Source organism: Octopus bimaculoides, chromosome 28, assembly GCF_046866305.1.
Source record: "Octopus bimaculoides isolate indiv1 chromosome 28, ASM4686630v1, whole genome shotgun sequence".
Taxonomy (NCBI): domain Eukaryota; kingdom Metazoa; phylum Mollusca; class Cephalopoda; order Octopoda; family Octopodidae; genus Octopus; species Octopus bimaculoides.
Window position 1 is genome coordinate 16,896,231 of NC_142955.1, and position 27,107 is coordinate 16,923,337.

Consider the following 27,107-nt stretch of genomic DNA (forward strand, 5'->3'; position numbering starts at 1 on the left):
TCTAGTTTGTTTGTTTTTTTCATACGCAAAATATGCCATCTTAAAAAGACAGTAAAAAATCTGAAAATCGGTTGTAATTATAAAGTTCTCCCTCTGCACGGATAAACAGACATCAACAGCAGTTTTACAGATACATAAAGAGAGATAATTACACTAAGCGACCACAAAGAGGAACCACGCATGCGCACTGAGCGAACTTCCCACTTCGGGTTGATATCCGGTTAAATGTCCTCTGCGTTAATTACTCTTAATCTTATAAATACATTTATAATTCTTATAATGTCTTTCTCAACTACCAGATACACACATATATAACAACACTATCCTTTACGAAACATTTCCGTAAGTATTCTACTATGAAATCATTTAATGTTTTTTAATTCCGTAGACGTTCGGTTTTTGCCACGTCGAATAGTGAAAGCAATGTTATTCGTTGGAAAAGAATGGACTCCGCAACTGTTGTGGGATATTAGGAATAACGATACACCCCTCCCATGTGCCGAGTGGAATGATCCATCTATTTGTCTGTCTATCGCTCCATCCATCCTTCTGTCTGTCTGCCTATCTCTCTCTCTCTCTCTATGTATTTATCATAAAACCGTTAAGCCTTGAAAATTTCTGTATCACTCCATGAGGCTCTTGTGGGGAATCCTTCAAATATTTTTTCAACTTTCGAAAACTAACCTCGGTCCAGATGGACTATATGTAATCTGAACCTTCCCCCCACCCCTTATTTTTTTTTTTTTACGGAATCCCACGTTTTAGGCTATGGAGATTCCGATTCTGAAAAAAAATTTTCAATATTTCGCCCCCCCCCCCATTTCCTCATTTAAAAATATTTTCCGGAAATTTTTTTTTTTTTAGAAATGCGGACTGGTAATCTTCCAGTTTCGGGAGGTAAAAAAAGTAAATAAGAATACAAGGGAAATGACTTAACGTCTTACTAGTATTATCCGTACTCTCCCCCACCCCATCCGTTCGCGAGCGCGCATTCTTCATATTCGTTGACAGCAAGTTTTACACTTATTTATTTTTTTTTTTTTGAGCTCGGGTCAAACGCTTTAGTTTGACCGTTATTTCCCTATACTGGAAGATTACCATAAGTTGTTGTGCAGCCGGTACAATGATATTCAATCTCGTGTGTGATTTATATATAAACAGGTAACTTCAATCACGTGTGATTTTATTTATAAACAGCTAAAAAAAAAAAACATTTCAGAGTAGCACGGATAATACTAGTAAGACGTTAAGTTATTTCCCTTGTATTTTATTTACTTTTTTTACCTCCTGAAACTGGAAGATTACCATGCGTACCTTACCCTGGGTACATCTAATGGAGTTTCAATGTTTTCTACAGATTGAGCAGGGCCATCCACCTGAAGGAGTTTGTGATTTGTTTGCCTTCCTACTTACTAGGACTCTGGATTTTGCAACATTGACTAAGGCCCTTCAATTTCAGAAATTTCTTCTCTAGTTCTGGTAGTGATTCAGCTATGAGAGCAAGGTCATCAGCAGAGATAATAAAATGGAACTACTTCACCAATGAAGCAAAGAAAGAAAGAAAATGGTTAGGTGGGATTAAGCAGTAGAAGATGGGTGGGGAGGGAGTTTGATCTTTTATAGTTTTGTTTTAATTTTTTATTCCTGTAAAAAATCTGTTTCTAAATGAAAAATCTATATCCTATGACAGTAAATTGTCCTTAAAAAAGTGTATTTTGCCATAGAAACCCGAGGTAATTACAGTAGTATATCAAAATTTCCAAAAATGATGATTTATTTCCATCATATCTTGATCAACATCTGTAACAAAACAAATTAAGAGATCTTGAATAACTATTCACGCATCTCATTTCGTGCATCAATAACTTCCGTTTTCCTGCAAAGGTCATTGTTTTCATCTATATCTATAAAATTCACTGTGTGTGTGTGTTTCTTCTATGCATGGTCAAGTGCTGGATCAATCTGTACCAAATTAGAGTTTTTATCAGAATAAATATAATTATTTCCTTTAACCCTTTTTGTTACCGTATTTATTTGGAGATGCTCTGTGTTCCTTTCAATTAATTTTAAATATAACAAAGAATTTAGTTAAATAACTTATTTATCATTAAGCTGGTGTTAGGAACATAAATTGTAACTATGGCTGCTTCTACGGGGAATGGCCACAAGTGCTTTTTGCCTCCAGAGGGATATGTCTTAACACTCTTGTTATGGACTGCAGATCTTGAGTAGAGCAAGTCGCCAGGAATTTTGTCCCTTTATCATCTCACCTGAAAGGTTCTTCAGAACTTTATACCCTGTCTTCCTGGATGTTCCACTTCCACATCTTCAATCTACATTTAAAGATTGGCCATTCTTTATGGAGCTGTCGGCATCCAGCTCAGTTGTTAAGATAAATGTTTATTTCTACAGATTATCTCAATAGAAATGAATCTGTATTTCTTCAGTAGCCTCTACATCTTACACTGTTGTTTCTCTATAATTTCAGAACATCAAATGATGCTGACATAACAGAAGAGACCTCAATATCTACCATGTTTTAAAAGCTGAGGGAAATTTTTATATGAAAACGATGTATTAGATTCTTTCTATGAATCTCTGGTAGAATTCCTGTGAAACATTTGCTCTGAAATAATATTATTCACAAAATTTGTGAACATCAGTCACTGGAGTGTCAAGAAGAGGTGCCCATGTACTAATTAAAGTTAGATAAATTTATGCAAGTGTTGCTAAAAAAGGGTAACACTGGATAGAAATAGAGCAGTAAAAGTGTTTGTAAGATATAAAGTACAAGAACAAAAGGAAGAAAAATATATAAACTGGGATTTGAGAGAGAAAGTAATAGAAGAGAGTGAGAAAATTATGGAATTAATTTCCTCTCAACACATGATAAAAGAGATAGGGTCATATTACTGATATCTGTAGAAAGTCCTTCTTTTAAAGAATATAACCTAATTATGCATAAACGTATTCATATGGGAGAGAAGCCATATCATTGTGATATTTGTGATATATCGTTCTCTGTAAGTAGTACATTAACTAGACACAAACGTATTCATACAGGAGAGAAACCATATCCTTGTGATATCTGTGGTAAATCATTCTCTCAAAATAGTAACTTAACTGTACACAAATATATTCACACAGGAGAGAAACCATATCATTGTGATATCTGTGGTAAATCATTCTCTAACAGTAGTCAGTTATGTAGACACAAACGTATTCATACAGGAGAGAAACCATATCCTTGTGATATCTGTGGTAAATCATTCTCTCAAAATTGTAGCTTATCTAGACACAAACGTATTCATACAGGACAGAAAATATATCAGTGCAATATCTGTGGTAAATCATTCTCTGATAGTGGTTATGTTCATGTGCACAAACGTACTCATACAGGAGAAAAACCATATCACTGTGATATCTGTGGTAAATCATTCTCTTACAGTGGTCACGTATCTAGACACAAATATATTCATACAGGAGGGAAAACATATCAGTGCGATATCTGTGGCAAATCATTCTCGGATAGTGGTTATGTTAACGTGCACAAACGTATTCATACAGGAGAGAAACCATATCATTGTGATGTCTGTGGTAAATCATTCTCTCATAGCCCTGCCTTAACTATACATAAACACATTCATACAGGAGAGAAACCATATGATTGTGATATCTGTGGTAAATCTTTCTCTAAGAGGTGTCACTTATCTAGCCACAAACATGTTCATACAGGAGAGGGGCCATATCGTTGTAATATCTGTGGTAAAACATTCTCTAAATGTAATGACTTAACTAAACACAAACATATTCATACTGGAGAGAAAGGAAAAGGGTAGTTTCTTGTTTGGTATATATTTTTAATATTCCTGTGTTTTGTGCTATGGAAAATATCACTAAAGTGTTTCAAAAATTTCTTTCTGTTTGAAAGGCCACTAAATGTGGAACATGACTGAGAGAGCCTTCCAGAACTGAACATGAGAGAGGGTCTAGGGAGTCTTGTTTGTGACATTTAAGAATATGAAGACTGAAAGCCCCTTGGTTCTCAGGAATTACATCTAAAATGCTTCAGATATGTAGCATATTAAGATACAGCCTTGTCACCATATAATTAATAAGGTCCAGGAAAAATGTGCCAGTGATATGTGTAGCAGCATCATAATGAAAATGTTTCGAGGGTAAAGGAGATGTCTTAGAAGTAAATGCAGAGATTTCAGATTATTGGACCAGGCTATGAAAGTCATTGAAAGAGTCAGTCCAGTTAATTAGAAAGAGACTTAGCCTTGATGAGATGCAGTTTGGTTTCATTTAGTAGAGAAGTACTATTAGTACTCTGTTTATAGTTTGGCAATTTCAGAAGTAAACCACTGTACATATCATCTCTCAACATGGAGGAAGCATCTGACAAGCTCACTCATATGGTACCTTCTTCAAAAGCCAGTAAATGAATGGTTTGCCACAGTTAAAAATGAGTATTTTGGAATTACTCGGGGAGATATTGTGAAAACTGAGACGGTGTCCTGTCTCCTAGTCCTGCATTAGTTGCATAAACTTAGACTCTGTGGATTTAGTGCTACACAGGAGAAGATTTAGCTGCTGCTGGGAAGGCACAGCATGTACCTCCAAACTACGCCTCCAACTGTGCGAACCAAAGCGTGACGTCACCAGTGAAAGAAGGAAAATTGGATAAACTCATTTTCTGTCAGCGCAGAAAAAAGAAAAGAAAACGACAAAAGTGTTTTTAGAAATAATAGCGTGTGCGAGAAAAACAAAATTCTGGAATTATGTACTGTATGCACAAATAAACAAAAAATTTTGTCAGCAAACCTGTTTGTTTTTTTGTGCTGAAAGTAAACAGAACAACGCCAAATTCACTGTGAATGTATGTGTGCTGAGTACTATTCAAGAAGAGTGGTCCCGCTGCGCGCATCTGCACTAGCTAGTCATGACTAGTCGATCCTAGAATGACTATCTAGCGCGAATGCGCAAAACATGTAAACGAAGTAAATAATTTTTTATGTTGAATCTTCCCCAACTTAATCTTAAAACATCGTTTTACGTTCTTCCAGGGTGTATTTTGGTGTCACATCTATTTCAGTAATCCCATTGTCGTACGCACTCCAACAATCAGAATATATAGTCATCCCTGGTTTGATAAATTTTTTAATAAGTGGTAGAAGAGTTTCAGAAGAACGGTCAGGTACAAAGACTAAAAGCCTATTTTTATCGGTCAAACCAAAGTGTTTGACCCGAGCTCAGAAAAAAAAAAAAATGCACGCTTGCAAACGGTGGGGTGTATAGAGGACTCGGAACATTCACATGGTGAATGTTCCGAGACGCCTCACCGGAGCCAAGGAACAAAAGAAAAATAGTGTAATAGATGTAAAACAACTTCTCTGAACGAATATCAAGAACACACACACACATACATATATGTAACATATATATATCTAACATAATAATAATAATATTAGGGATAAAAATCCTAATTTACAGGTAAAAACTCAATTAAATTACATTTATTAGAAATTAAAATTAAATTAAGTTTCACAGTATAAAATATTATATATATAGTTTTAGGGAAAAGAATCAAGGTTCATGAACTCATCGATGAAAATTCACTGTCACATATAGAAAAATTAATAATTAAAAGCACAATAAATGAGTATGATATAATACAAAGTAAATATCATAAGATAATGATAATAAAACGACTACATGTGTTTCATAACCAATTTTCAAATACATAGGAGGCGGCGCCCCCGGCCACGGAAGTTATTACACAGAGGGCGACCACCGAACTAGAACCTGAAAACAAACTGGCCGAAGCAACACCAGCAGTAGAGGAAACAAATTTCGAAACGGTGTCGCGTAAAAGGCCTAAAAAAGTAACGGAGTCCCCAAGTAAAGAGGCGGCTCCGAAAACTAAGGAAAAGAAGAAAAACAACCCGGAGGAAAGGAAAAAGGATGAGAAGAAAAAATTACTGGACTTGGAAAAAATAGAAGTCGCACATGATTTAAAGGAGAGGACCACTGTAGTAATTAAAAACACTAACAACACCATGATGAGGATAATCAAGCCCTACTTAAAGTGCAACATTTTTCGGACGAGTAACACCAGAAACCCAAACAGTATTGCAAAAATACCCTGCCGAAGGAACCCACCGTAGAAGAGACGAAGGGGGTGGTCTAAGCTTCATTGGAACTGAGAACGATCCCTCTGGATTAAGGTAGGAAATTTTCCTTCTGTTCTTGATTTTTGACATGGCTGCACTACGCGTAGACTGTCTGAATGTGCATGGCCTGACTTCGAAGTGGGAGCAAACCTGTTTCCTTGACGACCTCAGGTCACATAAAGTTGATGTTATGTTGCTACAGAGACCAAGCTGTAAGCCTTCTCACACCCCTTGAAAGACTATGAGAAAATCATGTCGGGTAGGAGGAGGGGGGTGGCGTTGTGGTTTTGATACGAAAAAGCTTGGCTCTGCAAACACGTGCAATCTTTGTAGACCCAGAAGAAGATTCGGTCGTTCTGGATCTGACTTTCAGTGGTAAGACCTTCAGGCTGATCGGCATTTACGCGCCTTGCGCAACCGATTAATGGAATTAGTTCTATCGACGCTTGCAGGATTTTCTTGTGACATTAAAAACGATAATAATGTTAGGAGACTTTACTGTGCACCTAGATAATGTTGGCTCAACCTGTAGGAGAAGTAACTCACGCCTCATTGAGCTGCTGAAGCGATTTTGGCTGGCAGATCGATTCAGACTCGAGGATCTGAGCGTTCCAATGTGGACTTGGAGTAATAACAACGGATCTGTCAGATCTTTTATAGACGGGATAATAGTGAATACTAGAGACAGATCCTCCTTTAGCTGTCCACAGTTTACTTATACACCCTAAAAGGATCACAAATTAGTGACGTGTAGGGTACATATAGATAAAGTTCAAAGACAGGGATCTGGTTACTGGAAGTTGAACAAGACCCTATTGGCTTGCGAAACATACTGTAACCAGATTAAGGAGTTAGTCATGAGGGCACTCACCGGTACCATGTTGTATAACCGGTGGTGGATTGACCTCAAAAGAACCATTCGACTTGAGTCTATTAGATTTAGCAAACAGTTATATCTAGAGCAGGCTAAAATAGAAGGGTCTCTAGTTAAGGCGTTAGAAGAGGTGCTGGGAGTGGGCTCTGCATCCCCAGTTTTGGTGGCGAGATCAACTTTGGACAGACACTTCAATGCCAAAAACGAAGGCTGCAGGGTCGACCAAAGCCTTGTGAGTGGATTTGGTAGATGGAAACTGAAAGAAGACCGTCGTTTATATGTATATGTATATATATATATGTGTGTTTGTCCCGCCCAACATCACTTGACGACCGATGCTGGTGTGTTTACGTCTCCGTAACTTAGCGGTTCGGCATAACCGACCGATAGAATAAGTACTAGGCTTACAAAGAATAAGTCCTGGGGTCGATTTGCTCGACTAAAAGCGGTGCTCCAGCATGGCCGCAGTCAAATGACTGAAACAAGTTAAAGAATAAAAGCGTATTTCATTTTTAATTTATTTCGATTTCATTATATCGGATTTTTATACGATCTAACTAATGTATAACCCCAGTCCCGAAATTTTTTAATTTTTTTATTTGACCTTCGAAGAAATTAGCTGCAACATATTAAAATGAAAGGGATTTAAGAAGAGTCAGCGACCTTGGATAGTTTGAAGAAACACATGCATATTAAATTACTTCCTGTGGTGTCTTGTGGGTAAATGGGAATTTTTCAGTATCCAGCTGTCGCAAACTTTATAATACTAATAATCCGTACTTATAATTGATTTCTCAACTACCATATACACACATTTATAACAAGTCTATCCTTTATGAAACATATCCGTAAGTATTAAGCAATGAATATATTCAGTGGTTTTAATACTGTAACCGGTTCGGTTTTTAGCGCCACGATTCTTTGTGACTGGTAAATTTTCAGATTAACACCCGCACGATTTTCATTAGGGTGTTACGGTTAGGATTTTAGGGTTAGGGTTAGGGAATTCCGTCCCTAACCCTAACTCTAATCCTAAAACCCTAACCATAACACCCTAGCGAAAATCGCGCGGGTGTTAATCTGAAAATTTACCGTGATTCTTTGTAAAAGTTGTAAAACAACTTAGTCTGAAAGAACATCAAGAATACACACACACACACACATATATATATATATATATACACATACATACATACACCCACACACATATATAATCTGATTCTTTCAATGTACTAGTTCTATGGTATTAAATTGATATTAATTAATACCCAATTTTTTACCTTACTGTTTCAATTTATACATATATACATACACACACACACACACATATATATATATATTCACAGCAAGTTTTACACCTTATTACACTAATTATTATTTGTATTTGAGCTCGGGTCAAACACTATAGTTTAGAGGCCATGGACTGACGATGTGAATGTTCCGAGTTTCCCCCCCCCCCGTTCACGAGCCCGCATTTTTTTCTTCATATTCGTTCCCAGCAAGTTGTTTTACACCTATTAGGCTGTTTTTTTTTTTTTTTGTCACCGGGTCAAGTGCTTTAATGTAAAAAAAAAAAATACACACATGACAGCACACAACTTCACTCTCTCTCTCTCTCTCTCTCTCTCACACACACACACACCACGCCCTTTTCATATACATGTACATACATCTTTCAATTTCCTGCTCTCATTTCAAAACAAGAACATGTGACTTTTGAGAAGTTTGCAGCTTGTAACAAAGGAATGCCCTTCGAATATCGACCAATGTATGCCCATCCTACTAGCAATTTGTTTCCTCAAAATTTTTTACAAAATATATAATTTTAAATAGAAATTTATAGAAATACTTTTCAGATGATGTAGATAAGGATTTTGTAGAAATTCGTTGACAAAAAATAAAAGTATAATTGAATGGGGTTTATGGATAATTTATACACCTCAACTTTATTTATTTTCATGACCTGTTGAACCTGACCGTGGAGGCGCAATGGCCCACTGGTTAGGGCAGCGGACTCGCGGTTTCGATTCCCAGACCGGGCGTTGTAAGTGTTTATTGAGCGAAAACACCTAAAAGCTCCACGAGGCTCCGGCAGGGGATGGTGGTGAACCCTGCTGTACTCTTTCACCACAACTTTCTCTCACTCTTACTTCCTGTTTCTGTTGTGCCTGTAATTCAAAGGGGTCAGCCTTGTCACACACTGTGTCACGCTGAATATCCCCCGAGAACTACGTTAAGGGTACACGTGTCTGTGGAGTGCTCAGCCACTTGCACGTTAATTTCACGAGCAGGCTGTTCCGTTGATCGGATCAACTGGAACCCTCGACGTCGTAAGCGACAGAGTGCCAACAAATGAACCTGGCATTCATTTTGAAATGGGTGAAGGAAATGGAAACCAAATCATGGCACCTCATTGTGTGTACATAAATATAAATAAAAACACGTCTATGTGTGTGCATAGTAGCGTGTTTTTCAATTTTCACGTATTCACTCTCTCTCACATACACACTTAGACCCATTACGCTAGGGAACAGGGTTTTTGTTGTATGATGTTGGAAAGATCTTTCTTACTAATTCGGGGTTGCTGATTTCAAAAATGAAATCCATTTTGCTCTATCATGTCAAGATTTTTCATAAACAGGGGTGTGCATTTCTCAACATTTCTGGCATTGTCACCATTTCTAAGGGTGGCTTTGACTTCATCAAATGTGAACCCACATATGGAGCTTGACATAACGTTGGAAACATAGTTTTTCCATGTCGTTTAACCCTTTCGTTACCAACCCGGCTGAAACCATCTCTGGCTCTGAATACAAATGTCTTGTTTTCATAAGTTTTGAATTAAAATCTTCCACCAAACCTTAGTCACAGTTTATGTTCCTAACACGAGCTGAATGATAACTAAGTTAGTTTACTAAATTCTTTGTTATATTTAAAGTAATTGAAAGAAACACAGAGCATCTTAAAATAAATACAGTAACAAAAGGGTTAAAATTAATGCAACTACAAAAGGGAAAACAAAAGTTAGGTTTTCAGTATCCTTAGTAAATATAGGGTATCAAAGTGGAGCAACTTTCAGTATTTTCAGCCTAACCAACTTCAATGACAGGAATGTCCTTTATACAATTAGATGTTAAGAAACAACATATTTTTGTGGTCCTTGACACCATGTGTCTTATCTTTACGCAATTTATCTGCAGATATGCCCATGTTTTGCTTAATTTTGTGTGACTATCATTGCAAACTAGATGAGATGTGTTTTATTGAACTTTTAACTGTCTCTTATGAAAATTGGTATTTTGAATGTGCCCTTAATGTTTTGATTGTAAGGTTACATGGGTCAAGGTCACTTTTCATTAAGCATGGTCAAAAAACTGTAAAAAGAACTTCATGGTATGTATGCTCTTTATGGAGCCTTGCCATTACAAATCTGCATTTGCTTACTTTATAACTGTTGACGATTCTGAAAATGCTTTCCCAGCTGACAACTGGCTTGAGCATGTTTTGTATTTCAGAAATATGGCCAGTTGTGAGAGAAGAAAATGTAAAAACAGTCCCGAGGTCTTCTGCTTATTTCTGGATTAGGCAGTGAAACAAAATCACAGATTTTGTGAAGAAAGCTTACTGTACTTCCTTAATTACTTCAGCATGAAACCGGATGACAAGACAAAGCTTTGGCGTCCTATATAGTGTGCAAAATACGTGTTGAAACACTGAGCCAGTGACTGCTTCAAATACTAAAGCAGAAAGTTTCCAACTCTGTCTTCTGAGAAAAGTAAGGTTGGAGTGTTTGATGGGCCACCTGGCATTGAATGCTTTTGTTGGAGTTGTATCTGATTTCCTGAGAAACAGGAAACCATAAAATTATGAAAATCTTGTGCAGATCCTGTTGACCAGTTTTCGAGCACTGGGCTGCAACATGGATGTAACTGTGCATTAAACAACAATGTCAACTTCTATTTCTGGACAAATACTAATGTTAGTGTCCACTACGCTGTAGTTTTATTTGAAAGCTGTTACCCGTTGTGAAGACGTCAGTGTAGTTTATAAATATGTAAGCTTCACACGAGATTCTATGCTGTAAATTTTAAGAAATTAAAATGTTAAGTTCATCATCTTTTAATGTCTATTGTCCATGCTGGAATTAGTTGGATGGTTTGACCAGGGCTGGCAACTTGGGGAGCTGCAGTAGACCCTAGTCTGATTTGGTGTGGTTTCTGCTGTATGCCCTTCCTAGTGCCAACCACTTCACAGAGTGCACAGGGTGCTTTATATGGCACTGTGCAGCTGCTTTTATGAGGAATGGCCACAAGTGTTTTTCAGCACCACAGGGACATGTCTTAATACTTTTTTTTCTTTTCTTTTCTTTTTATTGCCCACAAGGGGCTAAACATAGAGGGGGCAAACAAGGACAGACAAAGGGATTAAGTCGATTACATCAATCCCAGTACGTAACTGGTACTTAATTTATCGACCCCGAAAGGATGAACTGCAAAGTCGACCTTGGCGGAATTTGAACTCAGAATGTAACGGCAGACGAAATACCGCTAAGCATTTCGCCCGGCGTGCTAATGTTTCTGCCAGCTCACCGTCTTAATACTTCTGTAATGGAGTGCAGATCTTGAGTTGAGCAAGTTATCAGAAATCTCATTCTTTCTCATTTCACTTGAATGGTTCTTCAGCACTTCATGCCATGTCTTTCTGGGTGTCCCACTTCTACATGTTCCATCTACTTTTAGAGATTAGCACTTCTTTATGTAGCTGTGAGATATACAGCTCAGTTGTTGAGGTAAATGTTTATTTCTACAGATTATCTTAATAGAAACTAATCTGTATATTTTAGATAGTCTCTGTATCTTACACTGTTGTTTCTCTATAATTTCAGAACATCAGATGACATTGAAGTAACGGATGGCAAACCCCCAATATCTCTCCTGTTTTAAAGACTGAAGGAAAATATTATATGAAACAGATGTATCAGATTGTTTCTACAAATCTGTGTAGAATCCCTGTGAAACATTTACTCTGAAATAATATTATTAGCAAAATTTGTGAACATCACCAACTGGAGTATCAAGAAGAGGTGCCTGTGAACTGATTAAAGTTGGATAAATTTATGTTAGTGTTGCTAAAGAAAGGTAACACTGGACAGAAATACAGCAGTAAAAGTGTTTGTAAGATATAAAGTACAAGAACAAAAGGAAGAAAAATGTATAAACTGAGATTTAAGAGAAGTATTGGAAGAGAGTAAGAAAATTATATAATTGATTTCTTCTCAATAGGATAAAAGACTGATGTTTGTGCAAAGTCTGTCTTTTAAAGAAATTAACCTAATTATGCACAAACGTACTCATACAGGAAAGAAACCACATCAGTGTGGTATCTGTGGTAAAGCATTCTTTACAAGTAGTCACTTATCTAGACACAAGCGTATTCATACTGGTGAGAAACCATATCATTGTGATATCTGTGGTAAATCATTCTTTCAAAGTAATGCCATAACTAAACACAAACGTATTCATACAGGAGAGAAACCATATCATTGTGATATCTGTGGTAAATCATTCTTTCAAAGTAATGCCATAACTAAACACAAACGTATTCATACAGGAGAGAAACCATATCATTGTGATATCTGTGGTAAATCATTCTTTCAAAGTAATGCCATAACTAAACACAAACGTATTCATACAGGAGAGAAACCGTATCATTGTGATGTCTGTGGTAAATCATTTTCAATTAATAGTGTCTTAACTGCACATAAACATACCCATGCGGGAGAGAGACAATATCACTGTGGTATCTGCTGAATCATTCTTTGAAACCACTACATTAACTACACACAAATATATTCATACTGGAGAAAAACCATATCACTGTGATATCTGTGGTAAATCATTCTCTCGAAATAGTGATTTAAAGAAGCACAAACATATTCTTACATACTTATATATATACTCAAGCATACATATATGAATACATACGTGTGTATGTATTTTCATCGATGAGTTCATGAACCCTGGTTCTTTTCCCTAAAACTATATATATATATATATATATATATATATATATATATATATATACACATTTTATTATAAGTGCTAAATTATCCCAGAACTGTTACATATTCTTTTACTTGTTTCAGTCATTTGAAAGCAGCCATGCTGGAGCACCTTTATGGATATATGTTTATATATTCAAAAGTGATTTCATATTTGTGTATAGCCTCATTTCTATACATACATATGTAAATGTGTTTGTCTGTATATATATATATATATATATATATACACTCACAAAGACAGCGTGTTGAGGAATATTACAATAATGATTGTCAGTGTGCAGAATGCAATGTATGTGATGCAGGTTCAATTCCTAGGCGACTCCATTTACAATAATAATAATAATAATAATAATAATAATAACAAGACTCAAGTTTAATATCTCTGAAAATATTTATTTGTCATAATGAAAGAATGTAACGTCCAAGAATAATTCCAAAAACCATCAAAGAATTTTCTGAAACATCCAAACCAAGAACTTCACAGATTTCATTATCCTGACTCTGAAGGAGTGAATATTTTGGATTATCTTTTAATCCCCGGATTATAATATCTTCAGATGTTTCCTTTTCAATATATCCAGATATTTCATAAATACTGTTTTCTATATCTGTTATATAAACACATTCACCAATTGTGGTTAGATGAGGTCTTGCAAAATAATAATCCAGACCAAAATACATTATTCTTTCTTCCATTCTTATCCTCCTCACCAAAGACTTTTCCCTGAACCATTCCACAACACACAAATCTTGCCTCCTTGCAACCAGCTTCTCCTTCTCCCACATCAAAGCAACATCACCAAAAGATGTGACTCCCACATCACCTTCAAACCTTCCTTTTCTCCACGACACACTTCATCTTTACATTTCCCATCTTCGAAATCAGCCACATCCATGTAAGAGACAAAGTTGTCGAGGTCTTTGCAAATGTAGCAATCCTTGTTGCGCCATATTCTTTCGTATTTCTTGTCTCTCTCTTCTTGAGTTAGGTCTCTAATATAATGACCACCACACACAAGTTGATTGTCATATTTATAAATCTTGTAGTATTTTCAGTTCTGATGGTTTTTAAACAACAGAGATCCCTGTTGAAGACCATCATTTCTCTACCAAAAGTGATAATGAAACATTCATCTGTCCGCCGACAAATGTCCAGTGGTGGTGGTTGTTGTTGTTTATGTCGAAGTATGTCCCCTGTTGTTGTTCTAATTAATGTGACACTTTCTCGAAGCATCAACACACTCATATTCTCTTAACTCTTCTTCCTCCATCTCCTCCAGTGTATTTCAATTTATTAATTAATTCATTACTGAATGTGTCCTTGTTCATCTCAGATGTAATGGAAGGGAAACAAAGGCTAGAATCAAGATTTAATAACAACACAGATTCCAGAATGTTCACTTGGTGCCCATCAATCTTTATGCAATGACATTCAATCAATTCAATATGTTGACACCAGTAAATACCCCCCACTTTTCTCCATATTACACCATAAGGGATGAGACTTGTCCAAGCTTGAGATTTCTGCAAATCTTTTCCATTCAGTTGAAATATTTCTTTTCTTTTAGGAACCGTGGCCATTATGTGTTTTCCTTGTGTAAAACACACACCACCAACTAAACTTGTCACATTTCTGTGACATAGCAGCTCCCCGTCTTCATCAAATATTTTAACATTTCCATTATTGGCTTTTTCACACACAACTGTCTTTCCTTCATCAGAAATATCAAAATCTTTTACTTGAACAGGACATTCGTTTGTTTGTAAACGAGCAACCGGGAACTTTTCTCGATTCACCATAAACAACCCTTCAACATACAATTCATTCTGTCCCCACCTGGGGCTTCCAACAAACCTTGGTCCTTTACAGTTTATACTGTAGAAATGTACTCCATCTTTATAAATTCTTTTAGTTAAAAATACTCTGTTCTATTCTCCAGTCTGGGTGAAACACAATGTGTTTATATTCAAATGTACTGAAATATTTCTCCCACTCACCATAAAGTACAAAAAACTGTCATCAATTGCCATCTTGTCATCATCACCAGAAGAATACTCCATGTAGTGTGTGACTGAATGTAAATATTAAGTCACTGTTGAAGAAAATGATGAATCTTTTGTTGAAGACAATGATGACATTGTCAGCAGTAACCTTAATATCCTTGATGTCATCATAATTAGTTCCATATTTGTCTCTCGTTAATAATGTTTCAGGTATGTCTATTGTTTTATTTCATTCACACTCGAATGTATTTCATCAATGTCAACAAAATACAAATGACTTCTACCTCCCCATTTACTAAAAACCATTTGATTGTTTGATGAAGAAGCCACACATTCATATTCATTTCTCGTCTGGTAAATTACCAACGACAATGGAAATTCCACTTTTAATGTCAGCAATTGGGATTTATTACCAGAGGAATCCCCAGTCGTAATGACCAATGTGTTTGACTGACATCGACACATTTTAATACATCCATAAACATTCACTTTGATATAATCCAAAAGTTGACCATCCAATCTGAATATCTTAATGTTTCTATTCTCCTTGTCGCATCCTGCAATCAGATTATTTTCAGTTATAACCAAACGATTAATCTCTGCTGGTCTTTTGTCTCCCAAATGTTGAGGGAGAGGAATACGTCTGCCTTTATCGGAAACTGTCAGATCCTGTAGATATAAAGAAGACAACATTTCACTGACAGAAATGTTTCTGGAAAACACATCTACCAGGTCGATATAATAATTAAGTTGATTATTTGTAACATGATCATTAACCAACAAATTATGATCGTTTAGGATACACAAACGTTTGGTCAATAGTACCACTGTAGAGATTGGGGGGACACTAAAACACTGGGGACCATATGATGACTGCCATGACCACCACAACCTATTCTAGTGTTGTACTGGAAAGCTTTTCCCCTAGTAACAATTAGTAGCTTTTGTGTTTTCTTGTCTATTGATAATAATTTCACTACAAAAGGGATATTAATTCTATGAATTATTTCAACTTGATTGTAATATTTAATGGCTAAAATATCTAAATGTGATGGTTTATCACAATAACAAACTATTTGACTGTTACCCATCTTACACACCCGTACATAAGGCTGGCTTAATGACATACTTTTAACTGTCTTTGATAGGTTTCTAATGACCCTTAATTGTTTTTGTAGGGATAATGTGACATATCCGTAGCTGTAGACGGCAGAGATAATCTAGACACAATGTCTCCTTCATTAGGAATGCATAACAAGTAACCATGGTTGATGTCGGACACCACCAACTGTCCCTTCGCCAATGACAACTTTTCTAATATAAGGACTTTCCATGTGTAAACAACAGCAATTTTTGTCTGGTTCCTAAAGAAACTTGCGGTCTTGCATTATCATGTTGGAAAACAACACCCTTCCTGTTGGCCAATTCTGGACATTTCTCTTGAATTGCTGCTTTTAACTCGTCTAGTTGTGTGCAGTATTTCTCAGAATTAATTGTCTGGTTACTTGGGAGAAGCTCATAGTACAGAATTCTTTTCCAATCCCGCCAGACACAAAGCAAGACTTTTTTAGGGTGAAGATCTGCTTTTGGGGTGGCTCATGTCGCTTATTCCAAAATTGCTTTCTCTGAACATTTCGGTAGATAATCCATTTCTCATCCCCTGTCACAATTTGCTTTAAAAAAAGGTGCGTTTTCATTCCGTTTATAAAGCGAATCAGAGATGGAAATGCGATCCAAAGGTTCTTCTCACTCAACTCATGTGGTACCCAAACATCGTAGCGATTTGTGTACCCAAGCTTTACCAGGTGCTTATGAACGACAGATTTTGATAGGTTGAGGCTTTCTGCCAATTCTCGGGTTGTGCAATGTGGGTTATTCTCAATTAATGACTTGATTTGGTCATCATCTGTAGTGGATGGCCTGCCTGATCGCTCTTTATCAATAAGGCTACAATCTCCAGCTTGGAACCTTGCAAACCACTCCCATACAGCTCTTTTGGATAAAGAAACATCACCGTAAACTGCGCATATTTCTTTGGTTGCTTGTGAGACATTTTTCCCTTTACAGAAAAAGAAAAGCATCAAGTGCTAAAAATGAATTTTCTTATCTTCCATTCTAAAGGGTTACAGAATCAACACAGGTTATAGGAGCATAAACCTTCTACCACGAAAAGATAGCTTAAACTGTGCTCTAAATGAAGGTGTCGTCAAATCCTATTTTATGGACTCAACTATGTTCTAAAATAAGTCGATAGGTAAGCTGCTATAAATCGGCACAAACTTTCCGGACAACCCAATATAATGTCAACTTTATCTTCCTTTATCAATGGGATACAGACCTCGTTTTTGTTTTAAATGGTGGTCACAGCTAATGACATTTTCATGTAATCATTTTAGACCTGTATTAAAGGGCCTTTTTTTAGTTTGGGACAGGTGATATACTGAAATTCTTGCCTTTCACAATAAAATACTAGGAATTTGTTTGTGTTTATTTTACAACAAAAACAAGAAAACTCTTGGCTAATTATTTCTCCAGTATCAATGAAAAACAAAGCTTTCTTGTTCTAGTAGCTTAAACTGTGCTCTAAATGAAGGTGTCGTCAAATCCTATTTTATGGACTCAACTATGTTCTAAAATAAGTCGAAAGGTAAGCTGCTATAAATCGGCACAAACTTTCCGGACAACCCAATATAATGTCAACTTTATCTTCCTTTATCAATGGGATACAGACCTCGTTTTTGTTTTAAATGGTGGTCACAGCTAATGACATTTTCATGTAATCATTTTAGACCTGTATTAAAGGGCCTTTTTTTAGTTTGGGACAGGTGATATACTGAAATTCTTGCCTTTCACAATAAAATACTAGGAATTTGTTTGTGTTTATTTTACAACAAAAACAAGAAAACTCTTGGCTAATTATTTCTCCAGTATCAATGAAAAACAAAGCTTTCTTGTTCTAGTAAATTATTAATATAGAACATGTGGACATATGTAGAATATTTCTAATGTTGTAGTAATCGTCAATATAAATATAGTCTTTCAAATTGGGGGTATGTAGCTGGTGGTTATATGACAGTTTGGGCCAAAAGTCTTTATTTATTCCAATGGCATGAGGTTTGCCACAATAAATGGTACCTTTACCAACAGAAATAGAGCCAATGTCCCTCTTTGTCATACCACCTTTAGCTGAAACCCTATGAATAATATGTCTCTGGAGGACAAAGGAATAGCTTTGGTCCAGAGAGATTTTACTTGGGTGGTGCAAAGAATGGCTCTCTACCTGCAATAACTTTTAATCTTGAAACTGTGGGACTAAATAATAGAATGATTTTTCAGAAGGGGAGGCTTGCTAGAACCATGTCTTAACCGAAAGTCTATTCTGAAAACCTACAGCAATACCTGTTGGTGTTTCTTTGCTAATGAATTGATACCTAACTGTATTATCTTCCCAAGTAATTTGGTAAACAGTCTTACCAAACATTTCTATACCTATACGTGTAGAATCTTCCAAGTAACCTACCATATGTAATCTCAACTGTATCCTTTTAATCTTGAAACTGTGGAACTAATTAATAGAATGATTTTTTGGAAGGGGAGGCTTGCTAGAAACAAGTCTTAACCGATTCTGGTGCAATCGGTGACAGAAGATAGACAATGAACATCATATTTCTGACACCGTCTCTTGTTACACAACATATTGTCATACAATGGCAGGAATATGCTATCATTTCCTCCTTTATTACTACAATATTGAATATTACTGTGATTTTGTTAAAATATTCTGCAGATTCTTCGATCTTTGTTTCTCTGGTGACAAGTAACCAAAGAAGCCGAAATTTTATTGTTATATTTGGTGCCTCAATGATAATCTTGAAACTTGTGGGACTAAATAATAGAATGATTTTTCAGAAGGGGAGGCTTGCTAGAAACATGTCTTAACCGAAAGTCTATTCTGAAAACCTACTGCAATACCTGTTGGTGTTTCTTTGCTAATGAATTGATACCTAACTGTTTTATCTTCCCAAGTAATTTGGTAAACAGTCTTACTAAACATTTCTATACCTATATGTGTAGAATCTTCCAAGTAACCTACCATATGTAATCTCAACTGTATCCTTTTAATCTTGAAACTGTGGAACTAATTCATAGAATGATTTTTTGGATGGGGAGACTTGCTAGAACCATGTCTTAACCGAAAGTCTATTCTGAAAACCTACAGCAATACCTGTTGGTGTTTGTTTGGTAATGAATTGATACCTAACTGTATTATCCTCCCAATTAATTTGGTAAACAGTCTTACCAAACATTTCTATACCTATACGTGTAGAATCTTCCAAGTAACCTGCCATATGTAATCCCAATTGTATCCTTTTAATCTTGAAACTGTGGAACTAATTAATAGAATCTTAACTGATTCTGGTGAAATCGGTGACAGAAGATAGACAATGAACATCATATTTCTGACACTGTCTCTTGCTACACAATATATTGTCATACAATGGCAGGAATATGCTATCATTCCCTCCTTTATTACTACAATATTGAATATTACTGTGATTTTGTTAAAATATTCTGCAGATTCTTTGATCTTTGTTTCTCTGGTGACAAGTAACCAAAGAAGCCGAAATTTTATTGTTATATTTGGTGCCTCAATGGTAATCTTGAAACTTGTGGGACTAAATAATAGAATGATTTTTCAGAAGGGGAGGCTTGCTAGAAACATGTCTTAACCGAAAGTCTATTCTGAAAACCTACAGCAATACCTGTTGGTGTTTCTTTGCTAATGAATTGATACCTAACTATTATTCTCCCAATTAATTTGGTAAACAGTCTTACCAAACATTTCTATACCTATACGTGTAGAACCTTCCAAGTAACATACCATATGTAATTCCAACTGTATCCTTTTAATCTTGAAACTGTGGGACTAAATAATAGAATGATTTTTCAGAAGGGGAGGCTTGCTAGAACCATGTCTTAACCGAAAGTCTATTCTGAAAACCTACAGCAATACCTGTTGGTGTTTCTTTGCTAATGAATTGATACCCAACTGTATTATCTTCCCAATTAATTTGGTAAACAGTCTTACCAAACATTTCTATACCTATACGTGTAGAATCTTCCAAGTAACCAACTATATGTAATCTCAACTGTATCCTTTTAATCTTGAAACCGTGGAACTAATTAATAGAATGATTTTTTGGAAGGGGAGGCTTGCTAGAAACAAGTCTTAACCGATTCTGGTGCAATCGGTGACAGAAGATAGACAATGAACATCATATTTCTGACACTGTCTCTTGCTACACAATATATTGTCATACAATGGCAGGAATATGCTATCATTCCCTCCTTTATTACTACAATATTGAATATTACTGTGATTTTGTTAAAATCTTCTGTAGATTCTTCGATCTTTGTTTCTCTGGTGACAAGTAACCAAAGAAGCCGAAATTTTATTGTTATATTTGGTGCCTCAATGGTAATCTTGAAACTTGTGGGACTAATTAATAGAATGATTTTTCAGCAGGGGAGGCTTGCTAGAAACATGTCTTAACCGAAAGTCTATTCTGAAAACCTACAGCAATACCTGTTGGTGTTTCTTTGCTAATGAATTGATACCTAACTGTATTATCTTCCCAAGTAATTTGGTAAACAATCTTACCAAACATTTCTATACCTATACGTGTAGAATCTTCCAAATAACCTACCATATGTAATCTCAACTGTATCCTTTTAATCTTGAAACTGTGGAACTAATTAATAGAAAGATTTTTCAGAAGAGGAGGCTTACTAGAAACATGTCTTAACCGAAAGTCTATTCTGAAAACCTACAGCAATACCTGTTGGTGTTTCTTTGCTAATGAATTGATACCTAACTGTATTATCTTCCCAAGTAATTTGGTAAACAGTCTTACCAAACATTTCTATACCTATACGTGTAGAATCTTCCAAATAACCTACCATATGTAATCTCAACTGTATCCTTTTAATCTTGAAACTGTGGAACTAATTAATAGAAAGATTTTTCAGAAGAGGAGGCTTACTAGAAACATGTCTTAACCGAAAGTCTATTCTGAAAACCTACAGCAATACCTGTTGGTGTTTCTTTGCTAATGAATTGATACCTAACTGTATTATCTTCCCAAGTAATTTGGTAAACAGTCTTACCAAACATTTCTATACCTATACGTGTAGAATCTTCCAAGTAACCTACCATATGTAATCTCAACTGTATCCTTTTAATCTTGAAACTGTGGAACTAATTAATAGAATGATTTTTTGGAAGGGGAGGCTTGCTAGAAACAAGTCTTAACCGATTCTGGTGCAATCGGTGACAGAAGATAGACAATGAACATCATATTTCTGACACCGTCTCTTGTTACACAACATATTGTCATACAATGGCAGGAATATGCTATCATTTCCTCCTTTATTACTACAATATTGAATATTACTGTGATTTTGTTAAAATATTCTGCAGATTCTTCGATCTTTGTTTCTCTGGTGACAAGTAACCAAAGAAGCCGAAATTTTATTGTTATATTTGGTGCCTCAATGATAATCTTGATACTTGTGGGACTAAATAATAGAATGATTTTTCAGAAGGGGAGGCTTGCTAGAAACATGTCTTAACCGAAAGTCTATTCTGAAAACCTACTGCAATACCTGTTGGTGTTTCTTTGCTAATGAATTGATACCTAACTGTTTTATCTTCCCAAGTAATTTGGTAAACAGTCTTACCAAACATTTCTATACCTATATGTGTAGAATCTTCCAAGTAACCTACCATATGTAATCTCAACTGTATCCTTTTAATCTTGAAACTGTGGAACTAATTAATAGAATGATGTTTTGGAAGGGGAGGACTGCTAGAACCATGTTTTGACCGATTCTGGTGAAACTGGTGACAGAAGATAGACAATGTACATCATATTTCTGTCACCGTCTCTTGTTACACAATATATTGTCATACAATGGCAGGAATATGCTATCATTCTCTCCTTTATGACAAGGTGCAGCAATATCAAAGGAAGGTTAACTATGAAAGTAGTTTTTGTGTGTGGCAGATGCACTGGGGCAATAAACACTGAAGATGTACAGAAAACATTCCATCACATGCCAGGGGAAGAAACTAGATGTAGTTAATAGCTTCTGCGACCAAGTCTGTTGTGGGGGTGGTTACACTGAGAGTGTAGCGACTAGAATAAGAATGGACTGGGCAGAGTTCAGGGAGCTCCTACGTTTGCTGGCAACTAAGGGCCTCTTGCTCAGAGTGAAAGGTATGTGTAGGCTTGAAAGAAATGAAGCTAGTATGATCCACTGGATGCGTAAAGACATGGAATGAGGTGGTGATATTATATAGGATATTACTGTGCTTTTATCAAACTCTTTAGATTCATCAATCTTTGCTTCTCTGGTGACAAGTGACCAAAGAGGCCGAAATCTTCTGGTTAATGTCTTTCATTAAAATTTGTATTCTCTTTGTAAAATCTTGTAGAAGCATATCTTCATCAATGCCAATACATTTTTAAAAAGTATGTATTTCCGAGAATTTATCAACAAATTAATTTTCTTTTCATATGTATTGAATCTTGTATAAAATAGGAGTTTGTCCTCCCATTATTTCCCCTCTTTTCATGGAATTCTTTGTCTTTTCTGTTCTGTTGTTGACTGAGCTCGTTTCTCTGACATTTCTTTCCCTGAACTGTCATCGCTCTCATATCTACACTTTTGATTCTCAACTCCTCCGTCCCTTTTTGTAGTTGAGTCCCTTAAAGCTCTTTTCTGAAGGATAAGTTTTCTTAAATTATTTCCTCTTTGGATTTCCAAAGTGAACCTGTAATGAAATATAAGGAAAACATTTAGCTTTGTGAAAATATTAAAGTTTCAGGAAAATAATGAGATTGAGACAGATAAAAAATATTGATTAGAGAACAAGAAATTTGAGTCAACAACTTTACATAATGCCGTGCTTCTAAGCATTTGATGATGTATGTTACCATGGCTTTTAACATATAAAGAATACATAAATAAAAAGCACAGAATAATACAAATATATGATTCTGCCAGTTGATCACAATAATAATAATAATAATAATAGCAACCATCACGATCATCGTTTAACGTCCGTTTCCCATGCTGGAATGGGTCGGACAGTTTGACTAAGGACTGGCAAGCCACGAGGCTGTACCAGGCTCATACCTGATCTGGCAAGGTTACTACAGCTGTATGCCCTTCTTGATGCCAACCACTCCGAGTGTGTAGTGGGTGATTTTTACATGCCACCAGCACAGGAGCCAGTTACGTGGCACTAGCATAGACCACATTCAGGGGGTTGGTGGTGGTTTTTAGGTGCCACTGGCATTGACCACGTTCGGATGGTGTTTTCTGTGTGTCAATGGCATGGGGAGCAAGTCAGGCTGGATGTCCTTCCTAACATGAACCACTCCTCAGAGTGTAGTGCATGTACATGCTTCCAGCACATGTCACCAGTATGGGTGCTTTGCACATTTCACTGGCACAGGTGCCTTTCCCGTGTCCCTGGCACTGGCCATGACCACAACCTCACTTAGCTTGACATATCTTCTCAAGCACAGAAAATCACCAAAAGTCTCGGTTCCTTGTCCTCGCTTCCCCGAGACTCAATGTCATATGGTCACATTGCACCACACACTCATACATCATCCGTCTATCTATCATCATCATCATTGATTAATGTCTATTTTCCATGCTGGCATGGGTCGGAAGGTTTCACTGACGTCTGGAGAGCCAGCAGCTGCACCAGGACCCAATCTCATCTGGCAGAGTTTCTACAGCCGGATGCCCTTCCTAATGCCAACCACTCTGAGAGTGTAGTGGGTGCTTTTACGTGCCACTGGCATGGGAGCCAGTATGGAGGGTCTGGCAATGATCATGTTCGGATGGTGCTTTTTATTTGCCACTGGCATGGGAACCAGTACCCGTCTCCTGTCATTGCCCCTGTGAGGCCCAATGTTTGAAGACCATGCTTCACCACCTCATCTCATGTCTTCCTGGGTCTACCTCTTCCACACCACATCTGATGTTTATTATGCCCAAACTTTTCTCTCAGGAAGCTTACACTCAGTCGTGTATGCACAGACATTACGCATCCAGTGGATCATACTAGCTTCATTTCTTTCAAGCCTACACATACCTTTCACTCTGAGCAAGAGGCCCTTAGTTGCCAGCAAACGTAGGAGCTCCCTGAACTCTGCCCAGTCCATTCTTATTCTAGTCGCTACACTCTCAGCGTAACCACCCCCACAACAGACTTCGTCGCCTAGGTAGCAGAAGCTATTAACTACTCCTAGTTTCTTCCCCTGGCATGTGATGGAATGTTTTCTGTACATCTTCAGTGTTTATTGCCCCAGTGCATCTGCCACACACAAAAACTACCTTGCCAGTTAACCTTCCTTTGATATTGCTGCACCGTTTATGTGTCCATAGCTCACATCTGCACAAATAGGACAGATGTCTCTTTCCACAACTGAATTAAGTGGGTATATGTGTTGGATTGCTTGCATGTGTATGTGTCTTGAGGTCTCAGTGGTAGAATGGGAGGCTGAAACACTCCATCGATTTGGCCTTGTTTACATTGCACTTCCATAAACAACCAAACCCCAGACGCTAGTACAGAGTCGGGGTGGTTGTTGTAGATTAAGACAGAAAAATAGGGAGAGAAAGAGAAACACAAGACGTGTGTGTGTGTGTATATATATATATATATATATATAGAGAGAGAGAGAGAGAGAGAGAGATACATAGATAGGAGAAGAATGGATAGTGAGAGAAACAGATACATACATATATATATATATATATATATGTATATGTATGTATATAATGATAATAATGATGATGTTTTGAATGGTACAACAATGCACTATAATAACTGATATAATATTTCGGAATATAAAAATTCCTTCTGATATCCCTAGGAATTGATCAAGTCACTGCTACAATCGCTTTTCCAACGGCTTTATTCCAACCGTTGGAAAATCGATTGTAACTGTGACTCAATCAATCCCTAGGGATATCTGTTGAAGGAATTTTTATATTCCGAAATACTATGGATGATTAAATTATAAACGGTTATTATACTCCATTGTTATTATCATGGTGCATTGTTGGGATCTATTTTAAAATGGGGGCCACATTTTTCATTAATGTTTTACGTAGTGTTTTTGGTACGGAAAGACTTTCAAACTTCGTATACTTATCTATTTTGTGTTATAGAACAGAAAAATATTTTTGTATTCGAATTTATTTCATGTAAAAAATTGTCTTATTTCGATAATTTCAACCAATCACTGACAAGTATTCAGTTGTTTACATTTACTCCTTTGGCTGATTAAGCCATAGCTTCGTTTTATTTGCTTTTTTCATTTTCTTTTTTTTTTTCTTCGTTTTATTTGCTTTTTTCTTTTTAAATTTGCTGTTTTACCCTAACCCTAACCCCAATAGAATTGTTTCAGAATCGTTTGTTTATGTAGTCGGCACTTAATGTATATCGGCTGAATGGACGTCAGTGATTGGTTGAAATTACAGAAATACAACAACTTTAACATGGAAAAACTTATGGATTTCTTTTTTTTTTTAAGAAGACTAAGAGAAAAAGATGTTTTATATGACACATTCAACCAGTGTTCCAAGTTTCAAAGTGCTTCGTTAATGAAAAATGTGGCCCCCGTTTTAAAAAAGATCCCATTGTTGTACCATTCAAAACACATTATTATTATTTTCTTATAAACAATAATACTCTCCTGTATGTATATACAGAGCGAAAGAGAGACAGGCAGATGCAGAGAGATAAAGCTATATAGACAGGCAAATAGAGAGAAATAGATAGGGAGAAGAATGGATAGAGAGACAGATACATAGATACATACATACACACCCACAATCAAGCACACGCACACCAGACTGATATCATTTGTCTTTACCACTTCTCATAGATCTGTGTGTATATATGTTTTATACATCACTCTCTCTATATATATATGGATGTAAATATTCATGCATACTTACATATACATATTTACACGCCCACCTACACATAAATACATACATATACACACCCACCCAAATGCAGCAGTCATTTCTTTACTTCACTTGTCTTCCGTCTATATCAAGGTTTTCCTTTCTTCTTCTTTGTGTCTAAATTAATCATAATTCCTAATTATGACTGACTACTGACACAATAATTTTTTTCATTCAACATTATTTAATTCATAAAAATGCTGACAATGTCTGTTTTACTGCAAATAAATCATTTAGACCAACTTTTTTAAGCTTGTTTTACGCTTTATTTATTCCATTGTTTTTTTTTTTTTTTTAATTCAAATTGTCGTTGCTTTTGGTTCATATGAAAACACGTGATTAACTTGTGTAAACAATTGAGCTACAATTTTGTACAACGATCGTGTTATTTTAATTCTGTGAATTTTGGGAGATTTTTTTTTCCAAATTTCTTCCTGTTGTGTTTTGAAAATTTGTAATTCTGATAAAAAATGGATACGAATTTCATTCTGTCAAGCAGCAAGTCAGAATTTCCACTGAAGACCTTGATAAATCTAACTCTGTAACTGAAAAAAAAAAAAAAAAAAGAAGCATGTGGTATTTGATAATGAATCTGATGTTTCATTTTCCAAAAATGAAAGCAGTGAATCCAAGAACTCTGACGACAGCGATAAAAAAAAAATGAATTGGCACCTGAATGGAGTGAAAAATTAAAAACTGTTTCTTTCAGTGGTTTTTCTGAAGAAACTGGACCAAGTCACAGTCTTTCCCAGGAGAACAAAGCTTTGGACTATTTCTTTTTACCTTTTTCCGATGTACCTATTTGAATTGGTTACGGCAGAAACAAACCGTTACGTTGAAAGTAAACAAAGTGTAAAAAAAAGATAGTTTGTGGTTTCCCACAAGCTTAAATGAAATGAAGGCATATTTTGCCATAAATATTATTATG

At 36.2% G+C, this 27,107-nt stretch overlaps 2 protein-coding genes across 3 annotated transcripts; both read left to right on the top strand.

Annotated features, from left to right (window-relative positions):
• Positions 1-202: 202 nt before the first annotated feature.
• Positions 203-4,826, top strand: LOC128251077 (uncharacterized). Of its 2 annotated transcripts, none has more exons than XM_089344563.1 (2): positions 203-342; positions 2,489-4,826. In XM_089344563.1, exon 2 carries the CDS (start codon positions 2,958-2,960, stop codon positions 3,837-3,839), a length of 882 nt encoding a protein of 293 aa, XP_089200689.1. In that variant the 5' UTR covers positions 203-342; positions 2,489-2,957; the 3' UTR covers positions 3,840-4,826. The 2 variants fall into 2 exon arrangements, with proteins under 2 accessions (XP_089200689.1, XP_089200690.1); XM_089344564.1 differs by lacking the exon at positions 203-342 and adding an exon at positions 371-1,161.
• A 1,413-nt stretch (positions 4,827-6,239) lies between these two features.
• On the top strand, positions 6,240-26,430 carry LOC128251078 (uncharacterized). Its single transcript, XM_052977425.2, has 2 exons — positions 6,240-7,898; positions 11,936-26,430. The coding sequence occupies exon 2, from the start codon at positions 12,345-12,347 to the stop codon at positions 12,858-12,860; it is 516 nt and encodes a 171-aa protein (XP_052833385.2). The 5' UTR covers positions 6,240-7,898; positions 11,936-12,344; the 3' UTR covers positions 12,861-26,430.
• The last annotated feature ends 677 nt before the right edge of the window (positions 26,431-27,107 follow it).